The 13,152-nt window shown below is 50.9% G+C and overlaps 1 protein-coding gene across 1 annotated transcript in view; it reads right to left on the bottom strand.

The window, feature by feature from the left end:
- The window catches only part of LOC143807696 (uncharacterized), a 126,084-nt gene that overhangs the window by 32,511 nt on the left and 80,421 nt on the right, over nucleotides 1-13,152 (bottom strand). Inside the window, exons 4-6 of the mRNA XM_077289532.1 lie at nucleotides 11,257-11,514; nucleotides 10,694-10,785; nucleotides 10,399-10,580 (exon numbers count right to left, since the gene is read on the bottom strand). Coding sequence (XP_077145647.1) covers nucleotides 10,399-10,580; nucleotides 10,694-10,785; nucleotides 11,257-11,514 — 532 coding nt within the window. The remainder of the gene's footprint in view (nucleotides 1-10,398; nucleotides 10,581-10,693; nucleotides 10,786-11,256; nucleotides 11,515-13,152) is intronic.

The raw sequence follows: 13,152 nt of genomic DNA, 5'->3' as shown, positions 1-13,152 counted from the left end.
CGTTTTTTCTGAGCAGAAATGAGCCAAAACGCTATGGAATCCTTATGCAAGCTTATTCAATGAATCCTGAAGTTTTGTGCACATGATCAGTAATTTTCCTTAAGTATTTGCAGTGCGTTTTTTCTTCAGCACGTCAATTCTTTTGCGTTTCTCCACCCATTGACTTCAATCGAGTCCGTAAAATCAGCAGCAAAAACAATTATAAAAATGTTTGCAGATTTGCGGAGTTTCTATTTTGCGTTTTACTGGCTTCTTATGGAGTTTCCCACACTGTCATCTGTGTGACAGCGTGGGAAACACCACCGATAAGAACCACTGTGCCGGTAATGCTAACGCCAGTACGCTCGTTCAGAGCGCTGTGGGATCATGGTGTCAGCATGACCCCGCAGCTGTGACTGACACGCAGGCATGGGCCGATGTGACTACTGCTCCCATCGGGCTACGCCCGCTTTCACTGATAACAGTGACACCAGGTGCCACTGATGGGAGACCATCTCATCTGCCGGCTTGCTTCTGTGTTCACTGGAAAAAAAAAAAAAAAAAAAAAAAGATTGTATACATATTCAAATAAAAACAAAAAAAACCCAAAACCACATACCTTAACGCCCAATCCCCATTGCCCTTGTCTCCTAGAAATAATGTAACACAATAAACCAACATATACTCACCTGTCTGCCGTAATCCAGGTAATCCCGAGTGTCCCACAGCGATCTCACGTGTAGAACAGTTACATCGGGAGATGTGATTGCGCTACATGATCGCTAGCAATAGACTGACAGGAGGTAATCGCTCCCACAGTATCACTGAGCTGCCCTGAGAGTTCACTGGAGTTCATCAGCTTCGGTGCGTGAGAACTTTCATACACAGCAGTGGTGCTGTAAGGGAGATCACCGGAGCAGATCAGCTGATGAACGGCGGTGATCTCAAAATGATCAGAATCGTCGTGGGACATTATGGTTAATCTTCTTGGTGGACAGGTGAAGAATATTGTGGTTTGTTTTATTTTTTTTTGCAGGAGACATTGCCTTTGGTGGATTAGGCGTTCGGTGAGTATAGTTTAAGATTATTAAAGGAGTGTCATTATTTCAAGTAAAGGAAATTATTCTGGGTGTCTTATACAATACTAGCTATTGAACCCGTTCTACGCCCGGGTGGCGAGCATTTATATTGGTATATGGTCACCATCCTGTCATGTGCTGCTCCATCCTGCGTCCCCATCCTGTCATGTGCTGCTCCATCCTGCGTCCCCATCCTGTCATGTGCTCCTCCATCCTGCGGCCCCATCCTGTCATGTGCTGCTCCATCCTGCGCCCCCATCCTGTCATGTGCTCCTCCATCCTGCGCCCCCATCCTGTCATGTGCTGCTCAATCCTTCGTCCCCATCCTGTCATGTGCTCCCATCCTGCGCCCCCATCCTGTCATATGCTGCTCCATCCTACACCCCCATCCTGTCATGTGTGTGCCCCCATTCTGTCATGTGCTGCTCCCATCCTGTCATGTGCTGCTCCCATCCTGCGCCCCATCCTGTCATGTGCTCCCATCGTGCGCAATCATTCTGTCATGTGCTGCTCCCATCCCGCGCCCCCATTCTGCCTGTTCCTGTTTCCATTCTGCCATATGTTGCTCCCATCTTTCTCTCTCCGGCTCTACTGCCCGAGTGCGGCTGTGCTGAGTGCGGGCGGCTGTGCTGAGTGCGGGCGGCTGTGCTGAGTGCGGGCGGCTGTGCTGAGTGCGGGCGGCTGTGCTGAGTGCGGGCGGCTGTGCTGAGTGCGGGCGGCTGTGCTGAGTGCGGGCGGCTGTGCTGAGTGCGGGCGGCTGTGCTGAGTGCGGGCGGCTGTGCTGAGTGCGGGCGGCTGTGCTGACTGCGGGCGGCTGTGCTGACTGCGGGCGGCTGTGCTGACTGCGGGCGGCTGTGCTGACTGCGGGCGGCTGTGCTGACTGCGGGCGGCTGTGCTGACTGCGGGCGGCTGTGCTGACTGCGGGCGGCTGTGCTGACTGCGGGCGGCTGTGCTGACTGCGGGCGGCTGTGCGTGGCTCTGCTGACTGCGGGCGGCTGTGCTGACTGCGGGCGGCTGTGCTGACTGCGGGCGGCTGTGCTGACTGCGGGCGGCTGTGCTGACTGCGGGCGGCTGTGCGTGGCTCTGCTGACTGCGGGCGGCTGTGCTGACTGCGGGCGGCTGTGCTGACTGCGGGCGGCTGTGCTGACTGCGGGCGGCTGTGCTGACTGCGGGCGGCTGTGCGTGGCTCTGCTGACTGCGGGCGGCTGTGCTGACTGCGGGCGGCTGTGCTGACTGCGGGCGGCTGTGCTGACTGCGGGCGGCTGTGCTGACTGCGGGCGGCTGTGCGTGGCTCTGCTGACTGCGGGCGGCTGTGCGTGGCTCTGCTGACTGCGGGCGGCTGTGCGTGGCTCTGCTGACTGCGGGCGGCTGTGCGTGGCTCTGCTGACTGCGGGCGGCTGTGCGTGGCTCTGCTGACTGCGGGCGGCTGTGCGTGGCTCTGCTGACTGCGGGCGGCTGTGCGTGGCTCTGCTGAGTGCGGGCGGCTGTGCGTGGCTCTGCTGACTGCGGGCGGCTGTGCGTGGCTCTGCTGACTGCGGGCGGCTGTGCGTGGCTCTGCTGAGTGCGGGCGGCTGTGCGTGGCTCTGCTGAGTGCGGGCGGCTGTGCGTGGCTCTGCTGAGTGCGGGCGGCTGTGCGTGGCTCTGCTGAGTGCGGGCGGCTGTGCGTGGCTCTGCTGAGTGCGGGCGGCTGTGCGTGGCTCTGCTGAGTGCGGGCGGCTGTGCGTGGCTCTGCTGAGTGCGGGCGGCTGTGCGTGGCTCTGCTGACTGCGGGCGGCTGTGCTGACTGCGGGCGGCTGTGCTGACTGCGGGCGGCTGTGCTGACTGCGGGCGGCTGTGCGTGGCTCTGCTGACTGCGGGCGGCTGTGCTGACTGCGGGCGGCTGTGCTGACTGCGGGCGGCTGTGCTGACTGCGGGCGGCTGTGCGTGGCTCTGCTGACTGCGGGCGGCTGTGCTGACTGCGGGCGGCTGTGCTGACTGCGGGCGGCTGTGCTGACTGCGGGCGGCTGTGCTGACTGCGGGCGGCTGTGCGTGGCTCTGCTGACTGCGGGCGGCTGTGCTGACTGCGGGCGGCTGTGCTGACTGCGGGCGGCTGTGCTGACTGCGGGCGGCTGTGCTGACTGCGGGCGGCTGTGCGTGGCTCTGCTGACTGCGGGCGGCTGTGCTGACTGCGGGCGGCTGTGCTGACTGCGGGCGGCTGTGCTGACTGCGGGCGGCTGTGCGTGGCTCTGCTGACTGCGGGCGGCTGTGCGTGGCTCTGCTGACTGCGGGCGGCTGTGCGTGGCTCTGCTGACTGCGGGCGGCTGTGCGTGGCTCTGCTGACTGCGGGCGGCTGTGCGTGGCTCTGCTGACTGCGGGCGGCTGTGCGTGGCTCTGCTGACTGCGGGCGGCTGTGCGTGGCTCTGCTGAGTGCGGGCGGCTGTGCGTGGCTCTGCTGACTGCGGGCGGCTGTGCGTGGCTCTGCTGAGTGCGGGCGGCTGTGCGTGGCTCTGCTGAGTGCGGGCGGCTGTGCGTGGCTCTGCTGAGTGCGGGCGGCTGTGCGTGGCTCTGCTGAGTGCGGGCGGCTGTGCGTGGCTCTGCTGAGTGCGGGCGGCTGTGCGTGGCTCTGCTGAGTGCGGGCGGCTGTGCGTGGCTCTGCTGAGTGCGGGCGGCTGTGCGTGGCTCTGCTGAGTGCGGGCGGCTGTGCGTGGCTCTGCTGAGTGCGGGCGGCTGTGCGTGGCTCTGCTGAGTGCGGGCGGCTGTGCGTGGCTCTGCTGAGTGCGGGCGGCTGTGCGTGGCTCTGCTGAGTGCGGGCGGCTGTGCGTGGCTCTGCTGAGTGCGGGCGGCTGTGCGTGGCTCTGCTGAGTGCGGGCGGCTGTGCGTGGCTCTGCTGAGTGCGGGCGGCTGTGCGTGGCTCTGCTGAGTGCGGGCGGCTGTGCGTGGCTCTGCTGAGTGCGGGCGGCTGTGCGTGGCTCTGCTGAGTGCGGGCGGCTGTGCGTGGCTCTGCTGAGTGCGGGCGGCTGTGCGTGGCTCTGCTGAGTGCGGGCGGCTGTGCGTGGCTCTGCTGAGTGCGGGCGGCTGTGCGTGGCTCTGCTGAGTGCGGGCGGCTGTGCGTGGCTCTGCTGAGTGCGGGCGGCTGTGCGTGGCTCTGCTGAGTGCGGGCGGCTGTGCGTGGCTCTGCTGAGTGCGGGCGGCTGTGCGTGGCTCTGCTGAGTGCGGGCGGCTGTGCGTGGCTCTGCTGAGTGCGGGCGGCTGTGCGTGGCTCTGCTGAGTGCGGGCGGCTGTGCGTGGCTCTGCTGAGTGCGGGCGGCTGTGCGTGGCTCTGCTGAGTGCGGGCGGCTGTGCGTGGCTCTGCTGAGTGCGGGCGGCTGTGCGTGGCTCTGCTGAGTGCGGGCGGCTGTGCGTGGCTCTGCTGAGTGCGGGCGGCTGTGCGTGGCTCTGCTGAGTGCGGGCGGCTGTGCGTGGCTCTGCTGAGTGCGGGCGGCTGTGCGTGGCTCTGCTGAGTGCGGGCGGCTGTGCGTGGCTCTGCTGAGTGCGGGCGGCTGTGCGTGGCTCTGCTGAGTGCGGGCGGCTGTGCGTGGCTCTGCTGAGTGCGGGCGGCTGTGCGTGGCTCTGCTGAGTGCGGGCGGCTGTGCGTGGCTCTGCTGAGTGCGGGCGGCTGTGCGTGGCTCTGCTGAGTGCGGGCGGCTGTGCGTGGCTCTGCTGAGTGCGGGCGGCTGTGCGTGGCTCTGCTGAGTGCGGGCGGCTGTGCGTGGCTCTGCTGAGTGCGGGCGGCTGTGCGTGGCTCTGCTGAGTGCGGGCGGCTGTGCGTGGCTCTGCTGAGTGCGGGCGGCTGTGCGTGGCTCTGCTGAGTGCGGGCGGCTGTGCGTGGCTCTGCTGAGTGCGGGCGGCTGTGCGTGGCTCTGCTGAGTGCGGGCGGCTGTGCGTGGCTCTGCTGAGTGCGGGCGGCTGTGCGTGGCTCTGCTGAGTGCGGGCGGCTGTGCGTGGCTCTGCTGAGTGCGGGCGGCTGTGCGTGGCTCTGCTGAGTGCGGGCGGCTGTGCGTGGCTCTGCTGAGTGCGGGCGGCTGTGCGTGGCTCTGCTGAGTGCGGGCGGCTGTGCGTGGCTCTGCTGAGTGCGGGCGGCTGTGCGTGGCTCTGCTGAGTGCGGGCGGCTGTGCGTGGCTCTGCTGAGTGCGGGCGGCTGTGCTTGGCTCTGCTGAGTGCGGGCGGCTGTGCGTGGCTCTGCTGACTGCGGGCGGCTGTGCGTGGCTCTGCTGACTGCGGGCGGCTGTGCGTGGCTCTGCTGGGGGCCTGAGCAGGCGGGGACACCGGCGCGCTGTGGGGGTCAGGTGCCGGGGTCGCCGCTAGCTCAGGCCCCCGGCACTTGCTATATTTACCTGTCCTCCCGTTCCACTGCTGCGCGCCGGTCTGTCTTCCGGGTCCTGTCCTATGGCTGTGACTGTTCAGTCAGAGGGCGGCGCGCATTAAGCGCGTCATCGTGCCCTCTGAACTGAACGTCTCAGGCACAGGATGTGGAGGACGGAGGCTCGCGCGCAGCGGTGGAACGGAGGACAGGTAAATATACTCACCCTCCTGGCTCCGTGGCTCGTCCCCGCTTCTCCGTTGGAGATCGCGGTGTGCGTTCAGTGCTTACGCATACCGCGATCTCCTGGGAGCGTCACTCTGTGGGGTCCAGACTGCGCCGGCGCTTGCGCTTGCGCAGTCTATAAAGGCTTCGGACAGAGTGACGCTCCCAGCGTTATATTATAGATTACTATGGGGTTACTAATGGATAGGTGTCTTATAGACGTCTCTCCCTTACTAACCTGTGGGCTTGATGTCACCTGACAATACAAAGGTGACATCAACCCCTCAAATATGAACCCCACTTGCCACTAACAGGGCAAGTGGGACGAGTGAGGCTACACGCCAGATTTAGTGCATCTTATAGCCACCTTTTCTGGGGCAGCCGAGCTGATTTTTTTATTCTGGGAGGGGCCAATATCCATGGCCCCTTAGGTTACTAATTTCAGCCCACGGCTGTCTGCCTAGCCTTTGCTGGTTAGATTTTATAGGGGGACCCCATGTCAATTTTTTTCTAGTGTCCCCATGTAAACTAGTCAGTAAAGTCTAAGCAAACAACTGTGAGCGGATATTAATAGCCTGGAAACTTTATGGCTACTGGCTTCTTCCCAGATTATCAGCCCCCAGCTTTCCCTCTGCTGGTTATTAAAATTATGCGGGAGCCCACGTAATTTTCATTTTTTTTCTTTAAAATTAACAGTTGCTGTCTGGTTACAGCCTATGTAGGTTTATTCTGTTAACGCTCCTACATAGACTGGTGACCATGTGTGTTTATGTTTGCGTTTACTTCGCTTGGTAATGAGGGTGTTGGGCTGGCGCCTTTTCATTACCAAGCCTAGAGCTAGGTGTGAATGACAGCTGCTGACACCAAGCCCTACTACGGAATCAGCATTAAAAACGTGGCATTGAACTAAAATTACATCACAAAACTATTTTTTGTTTAAGTCTTTATTTAGCTCAAAAAAGCATTCATTGCTGTACAAAAATGCATACAATAACGTGCATTTTATCAGCAGTATGTTTGCTGCCAAGAGATGCAGAAAACGTGCAGAAATTTCTGCAAGCAAATACTCAATGTGTGCACATAGCCTTACTGTTGACCTGACACCAGACTCATGGTTGTACTCCTTATATCTGGAAAATCATTCTTCCAGATATCCCAAAGTCTGACGGGAGCTTTATTTAAGAACTTAATTTTCCCAGTCCATTGACATTTTTCAGGAAGGACAGAGATTAGACTGCAGTCTGATTTTTTTTCTTGAGATGTGTCTTCTCTGCTGTCATTGACAACAGGCCAGTCTGCAAAAGTCTTCTCCCCACTGTGTAAATCCACTAACACCTGCCTGCTCCATTACTGAACAAGCTCTGCACTGGTGTTAAACATCTCATAGTCACATCCTTCTTAGGAGAGACAGGCCTGTGACTTGGATTTTCTACGGTATCCTGAAGCCCTTTTCAAAGCATTTGAACACTCAAAAGGTTATTGATCATCCAAACATGTATTTTAGAGGCAATCTTATGAGCAGAAATGTTCTTCGCTTTAAAGCACTTTTGATGCAAAACATTAACAGCTTCCTTGGAGGCAAATATGGTTACCAGGAGAAAGATTTCAAACACCAATCCCTTTTAAAGCAACCAGCCTAATTTTACTACTTTTAATCAGCATAGAAAACCTATACAAGACACATGACAATATAAAAATAAAAAATAAAAATTTAAAAAAGGAAGCAAAAAAGACCAAATAAAATGTAACAATCTTTATTGAAAAAATAAACTAACATTACAAAAAAGGATAAAAAATGTGCAGAAATGCCTGTGCAATAACAATCACCACATATGTAAATGACATCTGGTGGTCAATCAGAATTGTAGTAAAATTGAACTGCATGAAGTAGAAGACCTGAACAGTAGAAACTATAAAAGTACTAATGCAGTTAAGTATATTGGAGCTTCCAAAAAAGGAGAGTCATAAGGAGAGTCTGTATATTGGATTTTTGCAAATTATATGACTCACCTTTTTGGCTGCGCCAACATATTTAACTGCAGTAGCACTTTTATAGTTTCTATTGTTTATTCCGTTCCAATATTAATCCAGCTCAATTTTAATTATTATAATTCTGATTGTCCACTAGCTGTCATTTATTAGTGGTGATTGCTATTGCATAGGCATTTCTGAAACTTTTTCATGCTTTAATACTAGGTTTTAATATATTTTTCAATAAAGATTGTTACATATTTGGGATTTTTTGCTTCCTTTTTTGGATTCTTTTAATTAGCATAGTTGCGATATCAACTGCCTTCTCAGTTTCTGCGCCGAGGAGATCACTAATATGATACAAGCAAATCATTTTGTGGCAGGGCTGAAATACAGTAGAAATGGGATTGCAATTAAGGTCATTTTTATGGCAAGGAATGAAGAGTGATGAGAATAATTGCAATCTAGAGTTGATGGAAATTGTCACTACAAAACTGAAGCAACTTTGTGAGAACCAAAATTCATCAGGCCCAAAACTTTTGGTGTCAACTTTACTATTAATAAGAGGGGTCAATCTTTAACCTATAATCACTAATTCAAGAATGATCTGACCATGTAGCGTAACTGCTGAACTTAGGTTGGTGCTTATGCAAGAGGGACGACAGTACCTGCGTGCCGGGACCAGAACTGAAAAGACTGCATCTCCTGTTCCCGGGGGGAAGCAATAGTGAGCGGGACCTTCCTCCTGACAGTGGGGGGGGGGGGGGGGCGTGGGAATAAAAGGTAAAAGCGTGCAGAACAGAGGAGTTGGGCACGAATGGAGGGCAGCCCGCAGTCAGGCAAGCAGCGCGCTCCGCTTCCCCTCTCCACTGAGCACCAGCGCTGTAACAGTGCCCCACCGTCTACAGAGGGACCGCTGCCAGGAGAGAAGCCAGGTGTTCTGCAGCAGTTCAGAGAAAGGGACCGCTGCGCTGAGTGGAGCCATGCGATCAGCAGCAGCGCAGAGAAAGGCTTGGCGGGAACTGATAGTGAGCAGCAGGGACGGGAGTGCTGCAACCCCGGATGCATCCGTACAGCACAGGCCCAAGCACCGCCACCGCTGACAGACTGAGGAGAGACGTGCAGGGTACCCATTGGTCACCACGGAGCGAGGTTTGAAACATTCCGGGTGAGTACTGGGAGTGTGCTGCTAGAGATAGGGTGTAGCACCCTGTCGGAGAAGCAGTGCCAATGGCTGTCGGCGCTTCAGTCTTGGCAGGAGCAGGCAGCGTGCAGCATAGAAATAAGAGTGCAGCACACCTAATAGCTGACAGATCGAGGTGCCGTGTGCTTCATGACAGTGAGTAAAGCCCACGTGCCACAAAGAACAGAGTACTGGATAGACTTGCATAACACATTACCAGCTCATACTTTCCCGCTCATGGGAGACCCTGACTTTGCTAGTGTATATTTGCAGAGCCACGTTGGGCTCGTACCGGACTGTGGCTCACATCCTTGTCAGTCACTGCAGCATATGGACTAGGAGTAGCAGAAGGTACCAGGAGACTGACCATTGCTGCCAGAAGATGGGGCATTGATGCCTACAGGACCCCATTGGAAAAGACACCGCGCCAGCCGTTGGCAGTATTCACTTCCGTGACTTAGGAACCACTGACTCATCAGAACTGCCGTTGTCTGAACCACTGTTCTTTAACTCATAATATCCTTTGCCATTTGAACTGTTTAATCCCGTTTAACCATTTACCTCCCTGCGTGGATTATTCCCCTGTTAAACTTGTTAACCCTTGCTCTGCCTCCTGTCAGTCACTGCATCTCGCAACCTGCTCACCCTTACACCTGTATAGATGGTTATGCTGCTTTACGCATTGATATTTAGGTCCATAATTCACCCTAAAGTAGCGATGGGGGAATATAAAGAACTCCAGAGCCATATCTTTGGCTTTGGTGGAGCTAGTAATATTTGTTTAGATCCTGTACAGATGTAGGAATCTATCAGATGGCATACTACATGGGTACATTAGCAAGGCATCATTAAGTTAAGGATCAGTATATTCTCAAGCTCTAAACAACTATTGAAGGGCAGAAAGATGGGAGTCCTGTGTGCTCTGTACACTACACAGATCTCTTTACTAAATTATGCAAAATAAGTGTAAATGGTACTGAATGTTCACACAAGTATAATACGAGGGTAATAGCGTGGGGGTACACTGGTTTGGATTAAGTTTACAAAATTACTATGGTATTTTAAACAGTTTGTTACTAGAATTTACATTAATTTGTAGTGCATTTCAAATACCTTTACTTGCATATCATTGATAAGGCTATACTGGGAGGTGTAGGTTCATAAAGAATAAACTGACAAGTACAAAGTTTATGTAAGACCCGAATTGGGGGCCCACTCGAATGTGTCACCCCTTATTTGCTTAACTCCTAGCTACACCTCCAAATATTGGCTGTAGCATGTGTTGTATCAGATATTAAATACAGGATCCTCCCTTATATACAGCATTACCCATTATACACATTGTACATAACATACAGAAACTGATGTCAGATTCATATTTTGTATGATGTATAGGGGCAAGAGAAATGTTTAGCAGCATCCTACGAGTTGCCTTTTGTTTTCTTTACGGTGTTTCATATGTCTGGACTCTAAAGTTGCTTAGTGTAGTTATAAGCCAAATCACAATGAAAACATTCTGAAAGCAATGTCTATGAGACTCCTGCCCCAATTTATCCATCCCCCATAACCATCTAACAAACTACTAAGTGCACCCTGCCTACTGCTGTCAGCTTCAATTAGATCAGATCAATTAGATCTCGTACCTGTAACATGGCAGCACATCAATCAGCTTCCAGTTCACATAGTTGCCAGCAACTTTTTCAAGATTGCAAATTCTAGACATTTGAACTTTAGCTACCACCCAAAACGTATTGTGATCAACCATGGAAACTTGTAGTTCATGCTTTAGCATATGGTACACGCCTTCTAGTGCATCTTTGTAGACCTTGAAAACAAGTATAGCACATATTTCCAGTTACAGGGCATGTATATTTTAGACATTGCAGTGAAGAACCATTTGAGAAAATCTCCAAATATTTAAAAAGTAATAGGCTATACCTTTTTTTGTTTGAATTTTCCCCATCTACGGCCAAGAATCCAAGCCAAGAGAGATCTGCACATGGAAAAGTAGTTTTCCACTGACTGAATACCTAAACAAACAGGACCAGTTTGGTTTTTGTACAAGAAATGGTTTGAACAACATATTATAGGAATCGTGCTACTTCAAGAGTCTATCCCTCACAAATTTTTTTTATAAGCAACAGCTCTCAGTTAACATTTTATATACATGTCATCACAAACTCCCCATACTTTATGCTTATAGAAATGCAAACAACCTATAAACCACAAATTTCAATTGTAGACTGTTAACTATTCTATAGTTGATCTTGATAAATGAAAACCATAAAGAGGGGGGGTGGAAGACTCAGACAGTTATGGAATATTCTGGGGCTGCTGCTACAAGTATTCAAGACGAGTATAGGACTTCCACACAAAAATGCCACATTATATAGCGACATTCAGTATATATATATATATATATATATATATATATATATATATATATATATATATATATATATATATATAAATAAAACATCAGAGGTATTGTTCTTTTTCACCTATGTTTTCATCACTATTGGCCAGCTTTCCATTCCAGAAGTCACTTGTTATATAGTGGAGTGAAGCAAGGTACTGGACATCACAGTCAGAAGAACCCCAATAAGATACTTTTTTCTTATCAAACCTTTGCCACTTCAAGTAAATTCTCTCCAGATGTTTTGCAAAAGACTTGGAAAGGCCAAAGAGCCAATAGGAAAAAAGCCACTGGAAACGATTTGTGTAGTACTGGCAATAAAGCCACTCCAGTTCTTCATGACCTGATTGAAAAGACAAAATTAGAGTTATTGAAAAGAAGGCACTCCATATAGGTCTTGTAAAAAAAAAAAAAAAATGTGAGGATTATTTTTACTGACACTTCAGATTAGTCACAAATTCCCCCATTCCTCATTTACTGATAATACGCATGCAAGAAAAAAAAAAAAAAAAAAAAAGCAAAATGGGAAAACAGAAGGCCTCCAATGGAAGAAGTGCAAAAGCAGAGATGCCTGACAATTCCTGGACATCTTTCTGTGGAGATCCAATATTCACTTACAGATGGAATCGACAAAAATGGACATCAGTATTATAGGCCAGTGGCCAAATTGACTAAATACAAACCACCTGTCAGTATAGTAACCTACAAAATGAAAATAAAGGCTCACTAAAGGTAACTATTGCAGCTTATGTAAATCCATAGAAAAAAGAGCCAACCATCAAAAAGAAATCGTTAGATACAATGTTTTGCTTATAGATCGCAGAGACTACCAAACATCAAAGCCAATACCTGTAGTTACAACTAAAATGGCATCACAGCTTTTTCAGAATAGTACATCACCTTAGATAGAAACAGCTAGGAAAATACAGGACAACTAAATGGACAACTGCACCTCCCTAGACCCCAGAGGGGTCTGTTCTGTTCTACTGTTTTCCCATTTTGTTTTTGTTTTGTTTCTTGCATGTGTATTGTCAAGAAATTAGTAATTTTAGCTAGAATTTTCTGGCGGCAACATTGTAGCTGCTGGATCAACATGTTAGGTTAGGCTATGGGTTGAACTAGATGGACTTAAAGTCTTCCTTCAACCTTAATAACTATGTAACTATGTAACTATGATTGGTGTATTGACACTTAAGATTGTCAGAGCATGTTTGCGCAATACAAAGTACGATAGTTATCAATATAACATGCACGAGAGACAATTACTTTCTGGTAATGGCATTTTCCAGAACTCATGACAGCACTCAGATGATCCACCCTTCAAGGACAGGAAATATACACAAAAAAAAAAAAAAAAAAAGGAGGAGACTCTCCAACACTAGTTGGTTTACGGAGCATGAGAGACCACCACCCATTTGTTATGCATCAATGACCACTTTTTACTAACACTGTGAATTACCTCCATGAAGGAGACAAAGGTTCAATTACCAGTGACTGAAGAGAATATAAGGGTGCAGTCATGGGTTCGGACAAATTCCATTACCGGCAACTAATTCTGTCTCTTCCCCCTCCCCATCCAACATGGCAGCACCACAGATAAAAAGAAAACCTTAAACCTAGGGTGGTTCCACAGCTTGTAGAACTCTTTCCTCAAAAGGAAAGATCAGCAGAAGATCTCAAGTCCAACCTATGGTACTTCTAGAATGTTCAAGGTGAGGTCCATGTCACTGCCATACATATTTACTCAATGGAGGAATTTGCTTTCTCTGCCCAGGAGGTTGAAATTGTCCTAGTAGAATCAACCTGTAACTGCCATGTTAATTGTTAAGTAATCCACTCAATAGTCCCTTTTATTAATCTGGCATGCTTTGAGACTTCCAGTCCCTTTCTAGGGCCCAGAAAGCATACAAAATTGACATTGCATGATTTTGTAGCCAAAATATATTTTACAAAACTTTCGTTTGACATCCAAAGCATGGTA

This window comes from Ranitomeya variabilis, chromosome 2 (assembly GCF_051348905.1).
Source record: "Ranitomeya variabilis isolate aRanVar5 chromosome 2, aRanVar5.hap1, whole genome shotgun sequence".
Lineage (NCBI taxonomy): Eukaryota > Metazoa > Chordata > Amphibia > Anura > Dendrobatidae > Ranitomeya > Ranitomeya variabilis.
Note: the sequence above shows the minus strand (reverse complement) of the source record. Positions and strands in the feature narration are given on the sequence as shown.